Source organism: Convolutriloba macropyga, chromosome 1 (genome assembly GCF_964194025.1).
Source record: "Convolutriloba macropyga chromosome 1, txConMacr16.3, whole genome shotgun sequence".
Lineage (NCBI taxonomy): Eukaryota > Metazoa > Xenacoelomorpha > Acoela > Convolutidae > Convolutriloba > Convolutriloba macropyga.
This window is the reverse complement of record NC_134468.1, coordinates 12,959,069-12,978,214: the sequence shown is the minus strand read 5'-3', so window position 1 is coordinate 12,978,214 and position 19,146 is coordinate 12,959,069. Positions and strand designations below refer to the sequence as shown.

The window sequence follows — 19,146 nt, the reverse complement described above, 5'->3', positions numbered from 1 at the left end:
ATTAATATTAAAATCGAAAATCGATGTTTGTCACCAGTTCTGCAATTATTCATGGTCTCAGCACGTGCTCGTCAAGCATCCCTTTAGAGCAACTGGGCCAACCGCGGAAATTTCTTGATTACATGGCATTCTTTGTTTATTAATCAATCTTAAAATTCTTAAACCATAAATTCACAAAAAAAGGTCCATTCGACCAACTCAGTATTTTGTTTCTCAAAATAGCTAAACCACCAAATTTTGAACTAATTCAATATAATTTTTTTTTACAATTATATATAATTAGAATGAACACGAATCTATACAGCAGTAACATTATTTAATATACATATTATCTTCAGTTTTGGATTCGAAAACTTACTCGTGCCTCCTTTTGAATCATTGTGAGTTGGTGTTTATCCCTTCAGCCATCCTTTGAGAAGCGAGGCTCCCGTTTGCAGCTTCTGAAACCAACAACACTTTCTTGCTGGCAGGATACAGGGGCAGGTATCAAAACAAAAAAGCATTAAAGATGATAAGATATATAAGACTAAAGTAGCTGACATATAAAATTGGACTTTGTGGGTTCATGCCGTTTCTATTTTCATTCGTTGCAGAAATCTCATTTTCAACTTCTTTTCAGTTCCAATTTAAAATGATTTCTAAAGGAAACAAATGCTATTGAACGACCAGCGAGGGAAAAAAATTAGAAGGGGGCTTGGGCTAGAGAAATTTCGACTTTGCAAAAAGTTCTAACTGTATGTGCAAAGACCTCTTATGTACACTTATCGCTCACAATTGCTTTTGGCAAAAGACATAATTTCTGAATGCGCGCACTTGAAATCACTCAGAAAAAAAATCAAAAAGTCAAGCTTGAAAAAAGTAACCCAAGAAGTGATGTTCTTGAAGAGAACGGGAACTGTTAAGCAAAAAATTTGCTTCAAACTTCGTTCAAGAGCAAATAATCAAAAATTTGTCAATTAAAGAATTGATCCAACATTTTTTCAACGGTTCATCCTCAGCATGGTAAAATGAACTGTTTATTTTGTAGAAGAACTAGATTTTTTTTACTCTAAGAATCCTGTATTACGCGAGAACTTTACTGCTAAATGTAATCTCAAACGAAACTGAAAACAGGCTGCTCGAAGTACAAGTAAGCAACTAAGAGAGGCCAAATAAGAATTTTCTGCTTCGTTTTTTTTCTCAAACGCTGTAGTGATCTTTCCCCCTCAAATTTCAATTAAGAATTCAAATCTCGACTATCAATCTTTTTAATATCTCAAATTTTAATTAAAATAGCCAGCAGATTGCCACAATAGCTGCGAAAGAATAGACCTGCGTGCTTTATAATAGAGATAGAAACAGATACAGATCTAAATTGAAAAAAAAATCGACGCCGCTCAAAAAGCTAGGCTAAAAAACATTCCGCGATAAATTAATAAATCTTATTAAAATTCATTCCAGAAGCCTCTAATTAGGGATCTTTACTAAAAATAGGAGTTCCTTTGACCTTAAACAAATTCAAATTAAACTTAAGTTTTAAAGTCATTTTATTGAGTGAGGTAAGTCACATGTGATCAAAATCTAATCACGCAAAAAACTTTTGCTAAAGAGAGTGAGAAATGACGTCACGCGCGCAAATGCCGTTAGTGAGAGGAAGAAGTAATTCAGAAAATTTGACTTTTTCAGCTTTGCTGTGTGAACAAATGTAAAACGAAAAAAGAGCGTCAGACGACGAAACAAAAAAAAACAAGAGCACCGCAATATAGCTACGCTCAGCTTACAGCTATAAAAAAGTTGCTCTTATTGATTCTTAGTTAACAAAATTGTACCTCACAAATTACATCAGTAATTTGAAGATTAGAAAAAGCATCAAGTACTCAAAGGCTTCACAAAAACTTTTTAATTTTCCTCCATCCCTCTTTTTTTTTCTTGTCCTGCATTCCTCAATTTCAAACTTTTTCTCTTTACAGATATCAACAAAGATTTTTTTAAAATTGAAAAAATTTGAACCAGCTTCTAGAAGTTGCGAAACGATGTTTCTGTTTTTTTTAAATGCGCTAACAAAAAGTGAATTCTTGTCTGAACAAAAAAAGTGCCTAGCATATATATCCCATTTTTGAACAAATAAAGGAACAGCACGATTCTCGCACAAACCTTTGATAGACGACGGCCTAGTTCTTCATTGATCAATCTTGTCTATCAGCAGCAATTTCAGAGATCAAGCACTATCAGTGAAACTTGAGCTCAGAATTAAACATAACCGACTAACGTTGGGCGAATTGATCTCAAACGACCCTCGAGCGGTTGGCTTCGTCAGTAGCTAGCCACCGTTTGACAACACAATATCTTTCTGTTAACGTTGATAATGCCCAATTATTCTTGACGATAGCTCTTAAAAAAACTTCCTGAAATGTCTTCGACAACTCTAGCCGTCGAGTAGGGGACTGAATTGCAATAGTAGGGGACTGAGTAGGGGACTGCCGTCGAGTAGGGGACTGAGTAGGGGACTGAAGCTTCTAGAAAGAGATTATGTTTGCATCATACCCAAAGCCGTTAGCTAGTCAGAAATTACCAGCTGTTGATGAATTCCAATAGTAACCGACGTTGGGATAGAAACAGAAAGAAAAGACAGAAATTAACAGCCTGATGCCAGAAATTGTTCTAATTTGCCCTGTATTTTCACTACAATAGATAGAGCAAACTCATTCAGTACAATTGAGCTTTCTTCTAATACTATCTAGAGGGTGCAAAAGTGGATTGGGGGACTGATGTGGGGGTGTGGGATCAATTTCTAGAACTGCCCTTCACGCCATAATTATAAGTCTCCAAAACAGTTTCTGTGAATCGCACACTTGAAGACTAGTGAGCTGAAAGGCTCTAAGAAACTTAATGCCCACTGGGCGTACCTCTTTATTCCGATTCTGAGGACGAAAAGTCAAATGGGCCAGACAAAAAATCGTTCAAGCAAAAAATTGCATAAAAGTGACAAACAGGATTAATATTTGCTACAAACTGCTTTTGAGAGCAATTAACAATGATTTCCTAAAAAGTTCTCGTTAAGTCCTTTATGATAAAAAAAATTCTATTATAGCTCAGCTTTAATGACGACGATACTAGATGAAAACATCATGCCACATAACAGCAGCTGCGGCATCAACAAAGAGAGAGAGAGAGAGAGAGAGAGAGAGAGATAAAACGTGAACGAGAAAGAAAGTAAAACTCTAACCGACAGAGAGAGAGAGAGAGAGAGAAATAGGAATATTTTCTATGATGGGATTCGACTATGCAACTTCTAGTTTCCCAACCTTGTTAGTAAATAAATCCTCTAGAAAAAACGCAAAAAGGCAAAATTTAAAGGAAAAGTTTCCAGCTTAGCAGTAAAAAAAAGTTCAAAACCATTTTTTCTCTGGAGTTCTGTCAAGTAACCCATATGCTGCAAGACTTAAAAATTTCGTTAGACAGGAATGGTTGTCAAACTCAGTAACCCTGTTGTAAACCTGAAATAGTTTCACTGGCTCTCTAAATCCATAAACTTGGAACATGATAATAATTTTCGAAATAAAGTTCGATAAAGTTCGAAAAATTAAATTTATCCAAAAATTAATAAAACTGGAGTCATAAATATTGATTACCATTCGATTATTTCTACAAAATTGTGCAGCAGCTAATCAAATTTTGGAGGAAGTCCCAGGGCCCCTGGAGCCGGAAAAAATCAAACATTGAAAGAAAAATGCAATTTTTTAAAAAATTGCAATTTTTTTTCAAAATATGCATAATTTCGTACAATTCAAATTTCAAAAACCTTCCATTGCATCTAAAAACTATGCAGTAACATAATATCAAACCCTAGAGGAGGCTCTGTGGCTCTTGATGGTGGAGAAACCTTAATAAATTCCAAACATTTTCAAAAAAACTTGAAAAAAACAAAAGTTTTATAAATAAAATTGCAAATTTTTGACATTAAATTCGATGGCCAATAAAAATTTGTCAGTAACTTATTATCAAGCCTCTCAGGAGGTTTTCTGGCCCCTGAGGCTCAAAAAACCTGAATAATGACTCTAAATTTCAAATGTAAATAAATTGTTATGTAAATAATGTAATGTTAATGTAAATAAAAAGTTTTGTCAAAAAAATGCAAGAATTCGTGATGTTAAAATCTTGTAAGACATTCAATTACATCTAGAAACTATAAGGTAACTTTTGTCAAAAACTAAAGGAGGTTCTCCTTGGCTGTTGAGGCTGAAAAACCTAAAAAACGACAAAATTTTTCAAAAAAAAAATTGAAATTATTGCAAGTTTCATCAAAAAATTGCAAAAATTTGTGATATTAAAAAGTTGAAAACTACTCCAAGGCCAATAAAAATTTGTCAGTAACTTAATATCAAATCCCTAAGGAGGTTCTCTGGCCCCTGGGTCTGGAAAGAGCTGAATAAGGAAAAAATGTCAAAAAAATTGCACGTGTTGTCAAAAAATACTAGAAACTATGCAGTAACCTATTATTAAACCCTAGAGGAAGTTCCCTGTTACCTAGGGCTGATAAAACTAAAAAAATGTCAAAAATTGTCAAAAGCTTGAAAAAATTGTGCAAATTGGTTTAAATTTGGCGTTTTTAACCAGCGGTTGTTCGTCGGTAGCTAGACACGAGTGGGGGGGGGGGGGCTGTCAACAGCAAGTGAAAAAGGGGGTTCAACAGTGGAGGGATCTTCAACCTCTAATAACGTCCCTTCACACCATAAGTAGAAGTCTCCAAAACAGTTTGAGCTGGGCGCCACCTGTTTATCCTGTTTTTGGGGACGAAAAGTCAAATGGGTCAGACTAACAATCGGTCAAGAGAAAAATAGCATTTAATAGACCGACAGGACTAATATAATTCCTACAAATTTGGTTTGAGAGCAATTAAAAGCTCCAGAAGGGAAGATCCGCCATAACATGGAATCGAAATCATAAGAAATTTTCATATATCAAAATAATAGTTAGTGTAATTCTTGTAGAAAATGCTGCGTCTGAATTCAATTATGTGCTTCAATTCCAATTGCCCTATTTGAAAGACTAAATTGATATCATTCGGAATATAATTGCTCTCAATCAGATTGCACAGAAGATCTACACAGCCCAAACAATTGCCACAAAAATTAGAGCACCCTTAGTCACCGCATTCCATAGTTTCTGTTGAGCTGCACGGCTACATCGTTTCGTAAGTCTCATATACAAAACATAGCCAGAAGATTGCCGAGATAGCTGCGAAACCGAATTACGTGATGTATAATAAGGATAGCAACAGATACAGAATTAAATTTATTCAGTTGCCAACATTTTTGAAGACTGATCAATTAACTGAAAAGTACTTGTCAAGTTAATTATTTCACTTTTGTCGCCATACTTTATTGTTAACATTGATCATTATATAGGAGTCCTAGATTGACATTTGAAGTTGTCGGAGTGATCTCAAGGGACCTTAATAAAAATTAGACGTCATTTAGAGAGCGAGGTAAGTTAGTTCAAAAAATTCATCATACAGTTCAGCTTAAACCTCGCCGACAATTATTAGTTTAACAAATTGCGTCACGCATACTAAAGTAGCAAAAAGAGCCGTGAAATAGGGACATGAAAGGATCAATAAAATTGCTCTTTTGTTGCAACAAAGTTGCTGCGCGAAGAAAAGTAAAACGAAAAATGAGCGTCAGACGACGAAACAAAAAGAAACATAACCGACTAAACGTCGGAAGAATTGCTCTCGAACGACTAGTGGGAGCTCTAATCAATTGCAGCCTGCTTCAGTCGGAGGGGGGGCCTAAATGTGACTAAGAAGTTCAATAGTGGGCTTCAAATAACCACATTAGAGGTTAACATATACCACTATTAAGATTTAAAGTAAAAAAATGACACCAGTTTTGGCGCACTTTTCATTTGACTTTTAGTATTAAATTGCCGCCAATTGAGGTCAGCTGCTTGAAATTGTGATTGAGAAGGAATTTTAGATCACGCGAAACGCAAAAAGTCAAGGGCGTAAAAGTCACTCGAAAAGTCAAAATTGTCAAGCGAAAATTTGCAGCTCGTTCAAGAGCAATTAAAAACCAAGATCTCCACAATCTAGCTACGCTCAGCTTCACAGCTATAATAAGGAACAGGTTGAAAGATCTCTCAGCCCAAAAACAACATTCAGAAGCATTAATAAAATGAACCCAAGCGTACAAACGCTGAACCACTGTTTCGTAGCTGTCAACGAAAATCAATTTTAAAACATCGTTTTGTGAGCATTAATACATGATAACATCGTCTTTAAACACGTCCATCTGCCTTATTGCACATGCACCTGATCAGCACTTTTAGTTCAATCTCGTTAACTTGAGATTCACAAATGAGGTGTCAAAACACCGAAGAGTACGTTCCGGATTTACAAAACTTCATTTTCTCATAATATCTACAATGAAGTGTAATCATTTATTTTTCAGACAAACATTTATTTTTCAGTCAATTTTTTCACGTTTGAAGCAGAAGGTTAATTACTTAAATGTCAATACATCTGAAACAACTCACATAACATCATGGCAACAATAGAGTAGCTAAAGCCTGCCATATCTTATATGAATAATTATGAAAAATCCATGATGTATACTTCTAGAAGTACTCTTTCTATTTGACAAAACTTTTAAATAGCATTCGAAACTTGAACTCGAGTTTTTGTCTACCTAGGCAGCTGAAAAATTTCAAGTACATTTTCTTTGCAAGCAAAAGATGTGTGTTGTTGTTAGCAATCAAATCTCACCTCCGGCGTACCGGCAGCAGCTACAGACTGTCCAGACACCCCAACAGCACCTGTATTCCCATTCCCACTACCACCTTGCAGAAGACTAGAAGACGCATTTGTCCTCTTGAGGCCAAAAGACGCAGCACTGTGAGGAACTGACAGAGGTTGAAACTTGATAGGGTTCTGAACCAACTGACACAAATTGTGATAAGTCGTCGCTTTTCCTGAAGAAGATCCTTGGAGAGCCGCTCCCGACAAGCTGAGGGCTTTCGATGCCACCCCACCCGAGGGTGCCAGAAGGAACCCATACAAGTGCTGGCTTTGGTTTATCTCCAGGGACAGTTTGTCACTTAAATGCTGGGTGTACACATCGTAGTCAAAGGGGTCCACATGCTGTTCGTATCTCGACACAACTGATGATAACATTTTATTATTGGCATAATTTAGACCCATACCAGAACCTGATGAATATGATTCGTTGGCATTGGATAACAAGGCTGATAGCAATTTGATGTCGTAAATAATTTGAATCATCAACTTCGTATTTTTAACTTCTGACGATACTTCGTTGTATAGCGTGTCTTCGTAGAATTGAACCAATTTATCGTTTAGAATTTGCCTTACATCTCGACACAAGTTCTCGTTTATTTCAGTTGCTATTAAAAAGGGTTTTGCGTTGTAGTTGTTCTCTAAGGCCGTCTTCGATTGAGCACCAGTTCGACTGGTATTTGCACTATTAGTGTATGCCCTCTGCTGTCTGTGAATGTATTCTGACGTCACCAGAGGTGTCACTCTGTTCAGGGCATTTGTCAGTATGAACAGCATGTCGTGCACTGCGTACGAGGCCTAAACAGTTACATAATTGTTCAGAAGTTATTTTAAATTGACTTTTAGTTTCACTCAAACTCATCTTGAGGATTTCTAAAATATATCATTACCCACGCAGTGCTAATTGTCTTCCACAATAGAGTTACAGACACAGGCCTAAAGAATTTTGTCTATTTCAAAACCAATTAATAAACAAACTTTACTGGGCGATTACTTAGTTTTCAGTCAGTCTGAATGACTGTTACAATTTCTTGCCCTGGAGCTCAAATAGATACTTTGTTTTTACTTTAGGAATCCTGCATTACGTCAGATCTTTACTTCTAAATTCTAAATGTAAGCTCAAATGAAACTGAAAACAGGGTACTCAAAATACAATCTAGAAGCAAGTTCGACTTTAAGTCCGCCACTCAGTCAGTATTACCCTGTCAGAATTTTTGTTATGGCTGGCACTAATATTTTGTTCGCCGAAATAGAAAACCTTTGATGCAACCAGAAATTGTCTGCGAGAAACTTGAGTATCTTGTTTACTGTTTCTAAAAACGTGCTTACTGCGTTGCTATTATGGGTTTAATAAGCAGACAAGGGAAACACCGTGCAGTCTTAAAGAAGTGATACAAATTAATAGAAAAATTGCAATGTTTTTAAACCTAAGGAGTTCAGTTATCGCAAACATATTTCAAATGAAGTTCTACACACTTCACCGTATGACTTGCGGCCTTAAAATGAAAAGCTTTTTTGACGCCTTAAAATTTATCAGAATACCAACTCCTTGTTTTCGAATTTTAACTAAATATTGACCATTATAATGTCAAACTCATTTCAGAGCTGATATTAGTGTTTTTTCTTTTAATTCATGTACCAAGCTCACCCTTGACCTGGTTTTCATTAATTATTACCATTACTATTGAGCTGTGGCGACCATATAAATTAATGCGGAAAACGGGATGAAGCGAAACAAACGTGAGCCAACCATTTTTTGAAATTTCAATATATGGACGGATGTGTACTGCACTTCTTTTACAAACAACAGTCAATGATGATTATGAAAACTCCCCATGTTAGCATAATTATACAATAATGATAACAATGGGGCTACAATGGAGAGGACCCCCGACATGCCCCATAATAAGAAATACTTTCGAGGATTCCGTCTCCCTCAATTAATTGCTTCACAAATCTCACAAGCGAAATTAATTTTATCACGCGTGACTGAATCGGGTAACTCCTATCCAAAAATAGTGATATACTGGGGTGATAAACGATTGACGATACAGAAAATTCTCACCAGTTTCATGATATTGATTAGGACTGCAGTCTGACAATCAGTTTGACATAATGCGAGTGAGTCGAAAAGGCAAGGTTTTCAGTGCAATTCAAAACATACCCGGCAGATGGCCGGAAAATAGCCGCCGTTGATTCCCATAACTCTATTGGGATTGAAAGAACAGAAAATATCAACAAAAATTGATTTTTGTATAAAAACATTTTTAAGTGCGATTTATTTTGATGTCATTTCGTAATTGAACATACTCTTGTCTCTCAGTGAGAGGCTACAGGGTCTAGTATCAATACCAATAAGCATTATAGATAGTAACTAAAACTTATGAGAACAAAGTTCAAGTACCGGGCATCTAAAAAATGGCTTTATGGGTTTATCCCGTTTCTATTTCTGACTTTGATTTTTTTATACAGACTCTCTTCATTTTGAATTGCTTTGCTGAGCAGCTGTTATTTTAAAGGACTTTGAGCAGCATGACAGAAGAGTGAAACTAGCCTAGAGAAGTCAAAAAGATTTCGCGCAAAATGTCGAAAAAGCGGCAAAATGGGTGAAGCGAAAAAAAAGTTTGACGAAGTAAAAAAAATTAATAGCAGGACAAGTCCTGACGTACAATTCAAAGAATTCTAATTGACTAAACAGAAAACTAGACCTAGAACGGACTATGAATGGATTGGAAAAACCATTTAGAAAAAAATCCGATCCAAAAAATCGAAAAAAACAGTAAAAATCAAAGTTAAATTGGCGCATGTGAACAAAAAAAACACCAACGAGAAAGCGAATTTTTGTTCAAACACCGTTTTCTCACTCTACTTTAAATTTAGAGCGAAAAAATTTCACGCCGCAAAACTACTCGCTTTTTCGCTCCGCTTCCTGTTTCGGCGTGACCAAAATCACTATTCCAATTTGACTTCAAAAATCATGAAAATCATGATCTTAAAAAAAGACAGCGCCCCAATACAATTCAAACTCTTTAAATTGTAAAAAATAGGAGCGCTATAATAGCCGGCTGATAAGATGAGGGCGGCTATTAATAATCATGCCATTGTACAAGCCTTCATAAGAAACACTAAATTGAAAAGAAATATTCATGATAACCTTGATAGGAATTGGTAGTTTTGTGACAATTGGAGTACCATCTTCAGACTCTTCCTCAATGTCAACCTGCTCCCAACACTAAAACACACAAGTTTACATCTCACGAATCATTTTCAAAACCAAGATCCCCCTCTCTCCAAAAACCCTGAATCAGTTTTGTCGTTTTTGGTGAGTTAACACTTAACTTTGATTCCTATTGAAACAATTGATGATTTATTTGACAAAAATATTTTGAAATGTGATTTTAATTTTTTTCTGCGCAACAAAGTTAACAGACTACCGTTATACTTTTATTCCTTAATCATTGTTATGACCCACAACAATTCTTTTTGCAAACCATTTTGAAAATTTCCATTAGGTCGTAACTTACGGCTGCCAGCAGCTGAGCATGTTGTTGTTTGATATGTTGGTCAGCAGTCCCTTCTTGTTCTTGACTAAGAGGGGTAGAAATGACACTCTTATTCAGACAAGATAGAACCTCTTTACACAGTTTATCCAACCACTTCCTACATAAAAACAACCAAATAACGTCAGGCGAAGTGCGTAGGGTTAGGAGGGCAAGATGGGGTTCCAAATCGCCAGGTGGAGGAGGGTTGACGGGGGGGGGGGGGGGGGGGGGGGGCTGAGGGGAACTTTTAAGATTAAGAACCGCCATTCATACCATGAAATTGTCTCCTCAAAACAGTTTCAGTGAATCGCATTCTTAGAGGCCAGTAAGGCGTCAGGCTCTAAGAGCCCTTAATGCCCTCCGGTTGTTACATGTATATCCCATTTTTGAGGATGAAAAGTAAAATGCGTCACATCAAAAAATCGCTCGATTAGACGTAGACCAAAAAATCGCCTCAAGCCAAAAATTGCCCCAAGACCAAGGGACTAATCTAATTGCGACAAACTCCGTTTGAGAGCAATTAAACAAACGAAAAAAGATGAAGTTAACACTTATTGATATTGTCGCAGGTGCAAGTGTAGACTTAACGGTAAGGATAACAACGACCTCGATCTTTTCCGTTTGTGCCCCCCAGTTACAGAGCACATGCTATTACATAGCAAAACATACCCGGCAGATTGCCGGAAAATAGCCGCCGTTGATTCCAATAAGCATGATTGGGATTGAAAGAATAGATATTGAAAAAAAAAAGATTTTTGTACAAAAACATTTTTTAAGTCCGATTTATTTTGATGGCATTTCGAAGTTGAACATAACGTACTTTTGTTTCTTAGAGAGAAGCTACAGGGGCTACTATCAATACCAATAAGCATTAGAGAGAAGTAACTAAGACTTTTAGGAACGACGTTCAAATAGCGGGCATCTAAAATCGGGCTTTATGGGTTTATCCCGTTTCTACTTCTGACTTCAATTTTTTATACTGACTCTGTTCATTTTGAATTGCTTTGCTGAGCAACTGATGTTCAAAATCACTTTTAGCAGAATGAGAGAAGAGAGAAACTAGCCTAGAGAAGTCAAAAAGTTATCACGCAAAATGTTGAAAAAGCGGCAAAATGAGGTAAAGCGAAACATTTTTTATTCAACGAAGTAAAAAAACATAGCAGGACAAGTCCTGACGTACAATTCAAAGAATTTTCATTGACTTAACAAACAACCAGACCTGGAACGGACCATGAGTGAATTGGGAAAACCATTTCAAAAAAAAAATCAGATGAAAAAAAAAAACAGAAAATCAATGCAGCTAGGGAGAACAAAAAACCACTAGTGAGATATGTAATTATGATTCTAATAAAAAACTAGGTCCATAATGAGCTGTGAATGGATTGGGAAAACTGTTTAGAAAAAAATCCGATCCAAAAAATCGAAAAAAAACAGTAAAAATCAGAGTGAAATTGCCGCATGTGAACAAAACACCACTACCGAGAAACCGAATTTGTGTTCAAACACCGTTTTCTCACTCTACTTTAAATTTAGAGCGAAAAAATTTCACGCCGCAAAACTACTCGCTTTTTCGCTCCGCTTCCTGTTTCGGCGTGACCAAAATCACCACTCCAATTTGACTTCAAAAATCATGAAATATATGTGAACAGATGTTAAAAAAAACATAGCCGGAAGAGTTCCGGAAACGACTCGAAGTGAAAATCCATTTAAACGCCATCCAAGTACTCATCAAACAAAACGTGCCTTCACTAATTTATGATTATCTTAAAACAAAACCATGAAACAAAAAAGTAAAGACAATAAAATCAAATCAGTTAATATGATAAAAAAATCTGATCAAATTTTGTTATAAATTGAGATCCCGAAAAAACTATCTCCGCAAAATAACTTCACCAAAACAACTAATACTTACAAAAACCTCTTAAGTGAATTTTGAAAAAAAATACTTTAGGCTAAATAATGAAAAGAAAGCTCTTAAAAACAACTTTCACTGAAAAACTGGAAAAAGTTATCAATTTTTTTTAATTTCAAAAGCATATAAATCCAAAGAAAAATTCCCATCAACCAATAGGGTATCCAGTTGCTCGCAAAACAATAGGCAAGTCATAATAGGCTAAGAAACTTAGCTAAAACCAGAAAAAAACGAAAAACTGCAAAAAATTATGAAAAATAGTTCCCATTTTCGCCATTTTTTTGTCATATTTCTCAACAAAAAAATGATTTTACCCACAAAACTGTAACCAATTGTTATCATAAATTTGCTCAAGTAGAATGGGTTTCTTCAATACCCATTTGAGCCAGCAAAACAAAATAATCGTCAAAAAAACGCAAATAATTAGCCCGAAAATCAGCCCCAAAACATTAAAAACCTCCGAATTATCATAAAATTCACATGAAATTCCGCAAACCTTCAAAGCACTACCGAAACCGGCCTAAAATTAAAACAAAATCATAACCAAACCTCTTAACCAAAGTAAATTAAAAAAAACTGCTTTAACATGCCGCACGTGAACAAAAAAATTTCGCTCGCTTAGAGAAAATTTTTTTCACACATCAATTTCTCGCTCTCTCAAAAACAGCGGCATGAACAAAAACCACTCTCTTTTTGCTCCTCTCTCCACTTTTGTTCAGCACCAAAATCACTCCAAATTTTTTCACGCGTTTCATTTCCCGCTTCAAAAATCACTCCAATAAAATTGATTAAAAAAAGGACTTCTCCAATACTCCTCTTCGAGTCGTAAAAAAGACAGCGCCCCAATACAATCCAAATTCTTTGAATTGTAAAAAAAATAGGAGAGCTATAATAGCGGGCTGAGAAGATGAGTGCGGCTATTAATCATCATGTAAAAATATGGCACGTACGTCTGGGGGGTCCAAACAATATGCGCCCACTAAACTGGGGGGCACAAACGAAAAAGATCCCCAATCTCGTATAATCAAGGACGGAAAAAATGCTACTCCCGTTTTTCTGTGCTGTCCCAAAAATACTCATTGAATAAAGTCAAGAGTGGCATCTTTCGGAAGCACTTGTAATATTGATAAGCGGCTCTCCAATTTCATTGTCGAAAAAAATCTGGATTTCTCTTAAAACAGTCATAGGAAACTTGATGACTTTGATAATAAGAAACAATGGGGAAAATGTGAATTCAACTGAGAAAAGCAGCGACTAGGAGGGCGTCGGAGCTGTTTCTCGGCTACCCTAAAAACGAACAAAATCACCTAAGATCGGCCGATTTCACATAAAACAACTGGCGACGGATTTGCTTTGGTAGTAGCCAGCTATACCTCATCAGAGCTAGACGCATTGCACGGGGGCGAATTGGTAGTGGTGACGGTGGCAGGGGTGGGATTTTTTCTAGCTTTATTTTGAAATTAGAGCCAGCAAAAGTCATTCAGAAAGCACAGGGAGCCACGTCTCTCTATGCAAAAAAGAAAAGAAATTCGGCTCACTTTATTGGACTTTTACCATTAAAACAACGCCAATTAAGCTGAGCTGCTTGAAATTGGGAATCAGAGAGGAATTTGGCTCAAACAACGCACGGGTCCCCAAAGTGGGAGCTCAAAATTATTGCAACCTCTTTCAGTCGTGAGGGTGGGAGGATAACCAAATTCTCAAGGGGGCTTCAAATGACGTCATTAGAGGTTATTATTATTTTTTTAAAAAACAAGTAAATTGAAAATATAACCCAGGGGTTAAATATTACAAGTTTAAAATGTTATATACAAAATTAGTACAATGTTAAAAATCAAAATTAGTGGTTCCCTTTTTTTATAGGTAAAAATAACTTTTGAAGCCACCAAGTTCCTTTCCAACGGTACAAGTTTGAATTGTTGGAGCAGATGCTGTTTTAACAAGCGTTTAAACTGTGAGCGTGATCTGATAGTCCGGACTTCACGCGGAAGTTTATTCCATTTCTGGATGCTTCCTTTTTGTAATGATCGACTGCTCGACCTTCGGAAAATTAGCTGTTCAGTTCTGTTGTTTTTTCTTACTAAGACATTACCACTTAAAAAAACTCAGTGCCGTCTGATTTAAATAATGAAATATCATTCCTAAGATTTGAAACACTCAACTGGCTTATTAAAAGTTCTGCAAGTAAAATGTCAGATTTTACTAAGAGATCTCAAGATCTCTCGAACTTTTTTTTCATATAGCAAACTTTAATTCCCCAATTGATTTGTCGATTAATTCGCTGGATTGCAGAGAAATTCAAGTTCTGAAAAAATAGAGCACTGAAAGTTAAAAGAGAAAGGACTAGGGATTTGAATAGCATCAATCGTGATTTTAGAGGTAACTGATAACGTATAAGGTATATGGATCTAATCGCTGTGGCCGTATTTGACAGGACTTTGTTGAGTTGTACATGAAAGTTTACTTTAGAATCAGTCATTATACCCAATTATCTGCAGTGATTTTGTGGCTTAATTTCTTGTCCCCGAAAAACTATTGGATCAAAATTTTCATTTTCTTTTGGGACGCAGAGAAGTTCAGTTTTACCGATATTCATGGTTAATTTGTTTTGCTTTAGATAATTATCTGTTTTCTCCAGTACTTCAGAAACACATTTTTCCAGTTCGCTGACATTGTTTCTGCTAAAACAGAAACTTGTCTCATCAGCAAATTGAATTACGTCGAAGTTTCCTTGTACCTTTTCTCGAAAATCATTAATGTAGAGAAGAAAAATTAGTAGCCCTAAAACCGTACCCTGTGGAACACCATGATTTGTTTCCAACCATTCTGAGTAAATATCATTTATCTTAACACACTGCTGTCTGTTTTTAAGAAATGAAGCAAACAAATCAACTGAACTTTCTGAAAAACCGTAGGCTTCAATCTTTTTGAGAAAAATTTCGTGCGATATTGAATTAAATGCTTCAACTAGATCAATAAAAACAGCCAGTGAAATTTTTAAGTTATCATAGTTTTCTTGTAATACTTCGATTAAGTGAAAAACAGCATCTGTAAAAGACATATGTTTTTGAAATCCAAACTGTGTACCGTTCAAAATTTTTTCTTTTTGTATAAAATCGTTAACCTGATTGAGAAGTATACACTCAAAGAGTTTTGCAAACATTGGAGTAATTGAGATAGGCCTACAGTTCTCACAAATTTTTATATTCCCTTTTTTGTAGACCGGACTAATGAAAGCAAGTTTCAAATTTTCAGGGAAAGTATTTTGACTAATGCATGTGTTGAAAACAAACTGCAAATGGGTTCGGATTACAAACTTTGCTGCCTTGATTGCCCAAGCATTAAAAACGCCTGGACCTGGAGACTTTTTGTCCAGTGAATCAATGGCATCACAGAGTTCCTTCAATGTGACTGTTCTGGAGCAAAACTTTTCCCTAACTTCTATGCAAGAAATAGTTGGAGCGCTCACATATTGTCCATTGTATAAGCCTAATTTTTGAAAACTTCTATTGAGACAATTTGCAATATCAAGTTCATTTTTTACTTCTTTTTCACGATCGACTAGTTTATCTATAACGAAACACTCCCTTTCTTTGCCAATTCTTTTTTTGATGAAACTTCATTGTTCTTTACTTGTTGGTAGTTCACTGAAAAATTGTTTGCATAACTCGTTTTGGGCTGTTTTTAAACGCCTATTAACCAAACGTCTCTGATATTTAAAAATGGTATGCGCTTGCTCAGATGGGTTCTTATTCCAGATATCAGAAAGTCTATGTTTTTTCGTGATCTCTCTGTTCTTTTGTTAGCAATGGTTTTTCAGCAGTTTTTTTCTGGTTGAAAGCTTTTTATAAGTGGGGCGTGAAACGCTAGAGTAGTAGTGAAAACGTTTATGAAAACATTGTACATGCTATTTCCATCTTCACATTGAAATAAGTTACTCCAGTCCTGATTTGAAGGATCAAGACTAAATTTAATTGCATCGAACTTTCTTTTGTTTCTACTGATAAAACTTTGCTTCCTGTTTTTAGGTTCAACAAGAAAATTGGTAGGTTACAAAACAATCAAGTGATCCATTTCAACTGATGGGGAAAAATCTGAACCTCTTGAATATGGTTTTTGCTGGAAAACCCATGATCGATTAGTGTTACGCCTTGGCTGGTGGCTCGTGTTGGTTTTTCTGTTTTTGAAAAAGTAAGTCCAGAATTACTTGCAAATTCGTCCAATAAAGTGGATTCTCTTTTGTTGAAATAATTGAGATTATAATCGCCAAAAAGCAACACTTCGTCAGTGATTGAGTACGACGAGGAATTTTCTGAAGTTAATTCGTCGATGAAATAGTTTTCCAAGTTTTTATTTGGACAAAACAAAGCATTAATTAGGATTTTGCTAACCAATAGCCCAGATATTTCTACTCATAAGGATTCAAAAAAGCTTTTATTGAGTACATTTAGATCATTTCGCTGTTTTGAAGATATGTCCCTAGGAACCCAGATGGCAACACCCCCACCCTTCATTACTCCTGTCTTTGATGATATTGATTTTGAAATTTGTGCTTCGGACTCAAACAAATTCTCTGGATAAATATCCGTTTCATTCAACCAATTTTCAGTTAGGATCACTATTGTGTTTTGAGTTAAATTTGTTAAAAAAATCAGTGAAAAGGTCATATTTGTTTTTATTAAACTGCGTGCATTGAAGAGGCAAATGTTTAGATTTTTGCAATCCTTTGTAACTATGTCTATCAGCATGTCCAATTCACGAATGTGAGAAAAGGGACCCGGATTTAGATGAATATCACCACTTAGGAGAAAGCGCATGAAGTGTAAAAAAACTAATTTGCAAATATTCAAAAAACGAAAAAGGCGGAACCTAATTTTCACATTATAATACCACTATAACAACTAATAGAATTTGAAATGAAAAAAATTACACCAATTTCGGCCCATTTTTTTTTTCATTTGATCTTTATTAGTGAACTGTCGCCATTTGAGCTCAGCTTCTGATTTCTGGTGAATAAGAGAGAAATTTAGATCACGCAAAACGAAAAAGTCAGGGGTGTAAAGTCACTCGAAGTCAAACAGGTCAAGGAAAAATTTTGCATATGACCAATACGCTTATAATAACTGCTTTCGGACTTTCGATATTATGTCAGCAAAGCCTATCATTAGACAGAAACGATCATTACTACTGAAAACAATCGGATCCGCAATCAAGACGCTATAAGTTGAAAAATATTTTTAAGTTCATTTCAAAATTTAGCTGCAATTTGGTCGCACTCAGTACAATTTTTCACAACTATATTTCTCTCTTGTGAAAAACGTAGTATAAAAAGCAACAACTCTCTTCGCTTTTCAAATTTGATCAGTTACAAAAAATTTCACATCTCCAATTTGACTTAATCAATAATAACGCCAACTTTGACTATAAAAAACCGATTCATCATATCCTTCGGTTCGGATGCTCGCCTTAGTTCGTGAAAAAAACCCAAGACCAACGCAATGTAACTACACTCAGCTTAGGGGAGCGTTTGGAAGGTCAGCACTACCTGTCGGGAAGCACAGATCTACGAGCCTCTTTGCTGTTTTTATGCATGCGTTTGACCACCTGAATACAATATTATTTATTCCAAATTTTAGCTGAGCCGACAATTAGTTCAAGAGCTTGGAGAAATTTGAGAAAAACTTTTTATGTATGCAATAATTTCCTCATATGCATCAAATATTTACAGTAGCTCAAGTAAATAGTGGAGCCCCTCTAACCTGTGAAGGCTGCCCATCAGCTTCTCCAATTGGACAAAACACTCTGACGTCATCTCATTTCTAAAACAGGAACGATTTTAATGAAGCCATAAGACAAAAAGTCTGGTTCAGTGAGCATAACGGCTATTTAATATAACAGCTTCTTTCTATCTCAACCAGAATTTCTTCTGTAACGAGAGAGCATAGAAATTACATACATCTCTGTACTAGGTATCAAACTTCCAATTATTCTTTTAAAATTACGCTCTCCCTGGAGGTGGAAGAATTCATAGCACTCAGAATACAAATTTATCACGACAAAATTTCTTCATATTTCTCCAACTACAATTATTTATTTACAAATCAACAGTCAAACTAGTCATAGATCTCATGTAATTGGCAAGAAGCTTTGATTACAAAACACAAAATTTGTTCAAACTGACCTCTCAAAGTGACGTAAGCAATTGGCATTGCACAGTAGGTAACTGAATAGACGCAGTTGCACTTCATAACTGAAACAATCGTACACAATAGTCGTAGATACGGTACAAATTTTCACAAGGCGGTTAAATTTAGATTTTGCTCAATGTGGAAATTTTTAGGAGTGACCAACCACTGGATCAACATAGCTGCCAGATTGCCAAAAAAAAATAGCCGCAATAGCTTTGTAGATCTGCAGTCTAAAAAACAGTAAAAAAAGACAGACTAAAAAATAGTCTTTTTTTAAGGCTGAGATGTTATATTTTGATTAAAAATCTGTACAAGTTATTGCTGCCTCTATCAGCTGCTCTTAAATAACCTTCATTTAGAGTGACACATTCACTTGACCTTATCTCATTGAATTAAAGTAAAAAAAGTCAATTTCAAAGTGAGGAAGTCATTTTTGAGAGTGAGGTAAGTCATGTGTGACCAGAATTTAATCACGCAACTGAACAAAAAACTCGCTCCACTAAAAGCGAAAAATGACGTCACACACGCGTTTCAGTTGAAATTGCATGAACGAATGAACAAAAAGTTGCTGTGACGTCATATGGTCGTAACAAAAATCTTGACAAAATTAAAAGAAAAACATGAGAAGGCCAATAATAGCCCCAGCTATCGCTGTGCGGCTATTAATTAGATGTTTTTCGTGCAAATTGTAGAAAATAACAAGGGCAGTCAGTTTCCCGACAAAAATTG

General features: G+C 35.7%; 1 protein-coding gene across 1 annotated transcript in view; it reads right to left on the bottom strand.

Moving 5' to 3' along the window:
- Positions 1-223: 223 nt before the first annotated feature.
- Positions 224-19,146, bottom strand: part of LOC142335116 (conserved oligomeric Golgi complex subunit 1-like) — a 28,213-nt gene continuing 9,290 nt past the window's right edge. The window contains exons 9-14 of the mRNA XM_075383475.1: positions 18,411-18,479; positions 17,989-18,048; positions 10,300-10,435; positions 9,930-10,007; positions 6,746-7,573; positions 224-440 (exon numbers count right to left, since the gene is read on the bottom strand). Of these exons, the coding sequence (XP_075239590.1) occupies positions 393-440; positions 6,746-7,573; positions 9,930-10,007; positions 10,300-10,435; positions 17,989-18,048; positions 18,411-18,479 (1,219 nt within the window). The 3' untranslated portion in view covers positions 224-392. The remainder of the gene's footprint in view (positions 441-6,745; positions 7,574-9,929; positions 10,008-10,299; positions 10,436-17,988; positions 18,049-18,410; positions 18,480-19,146) is intronic.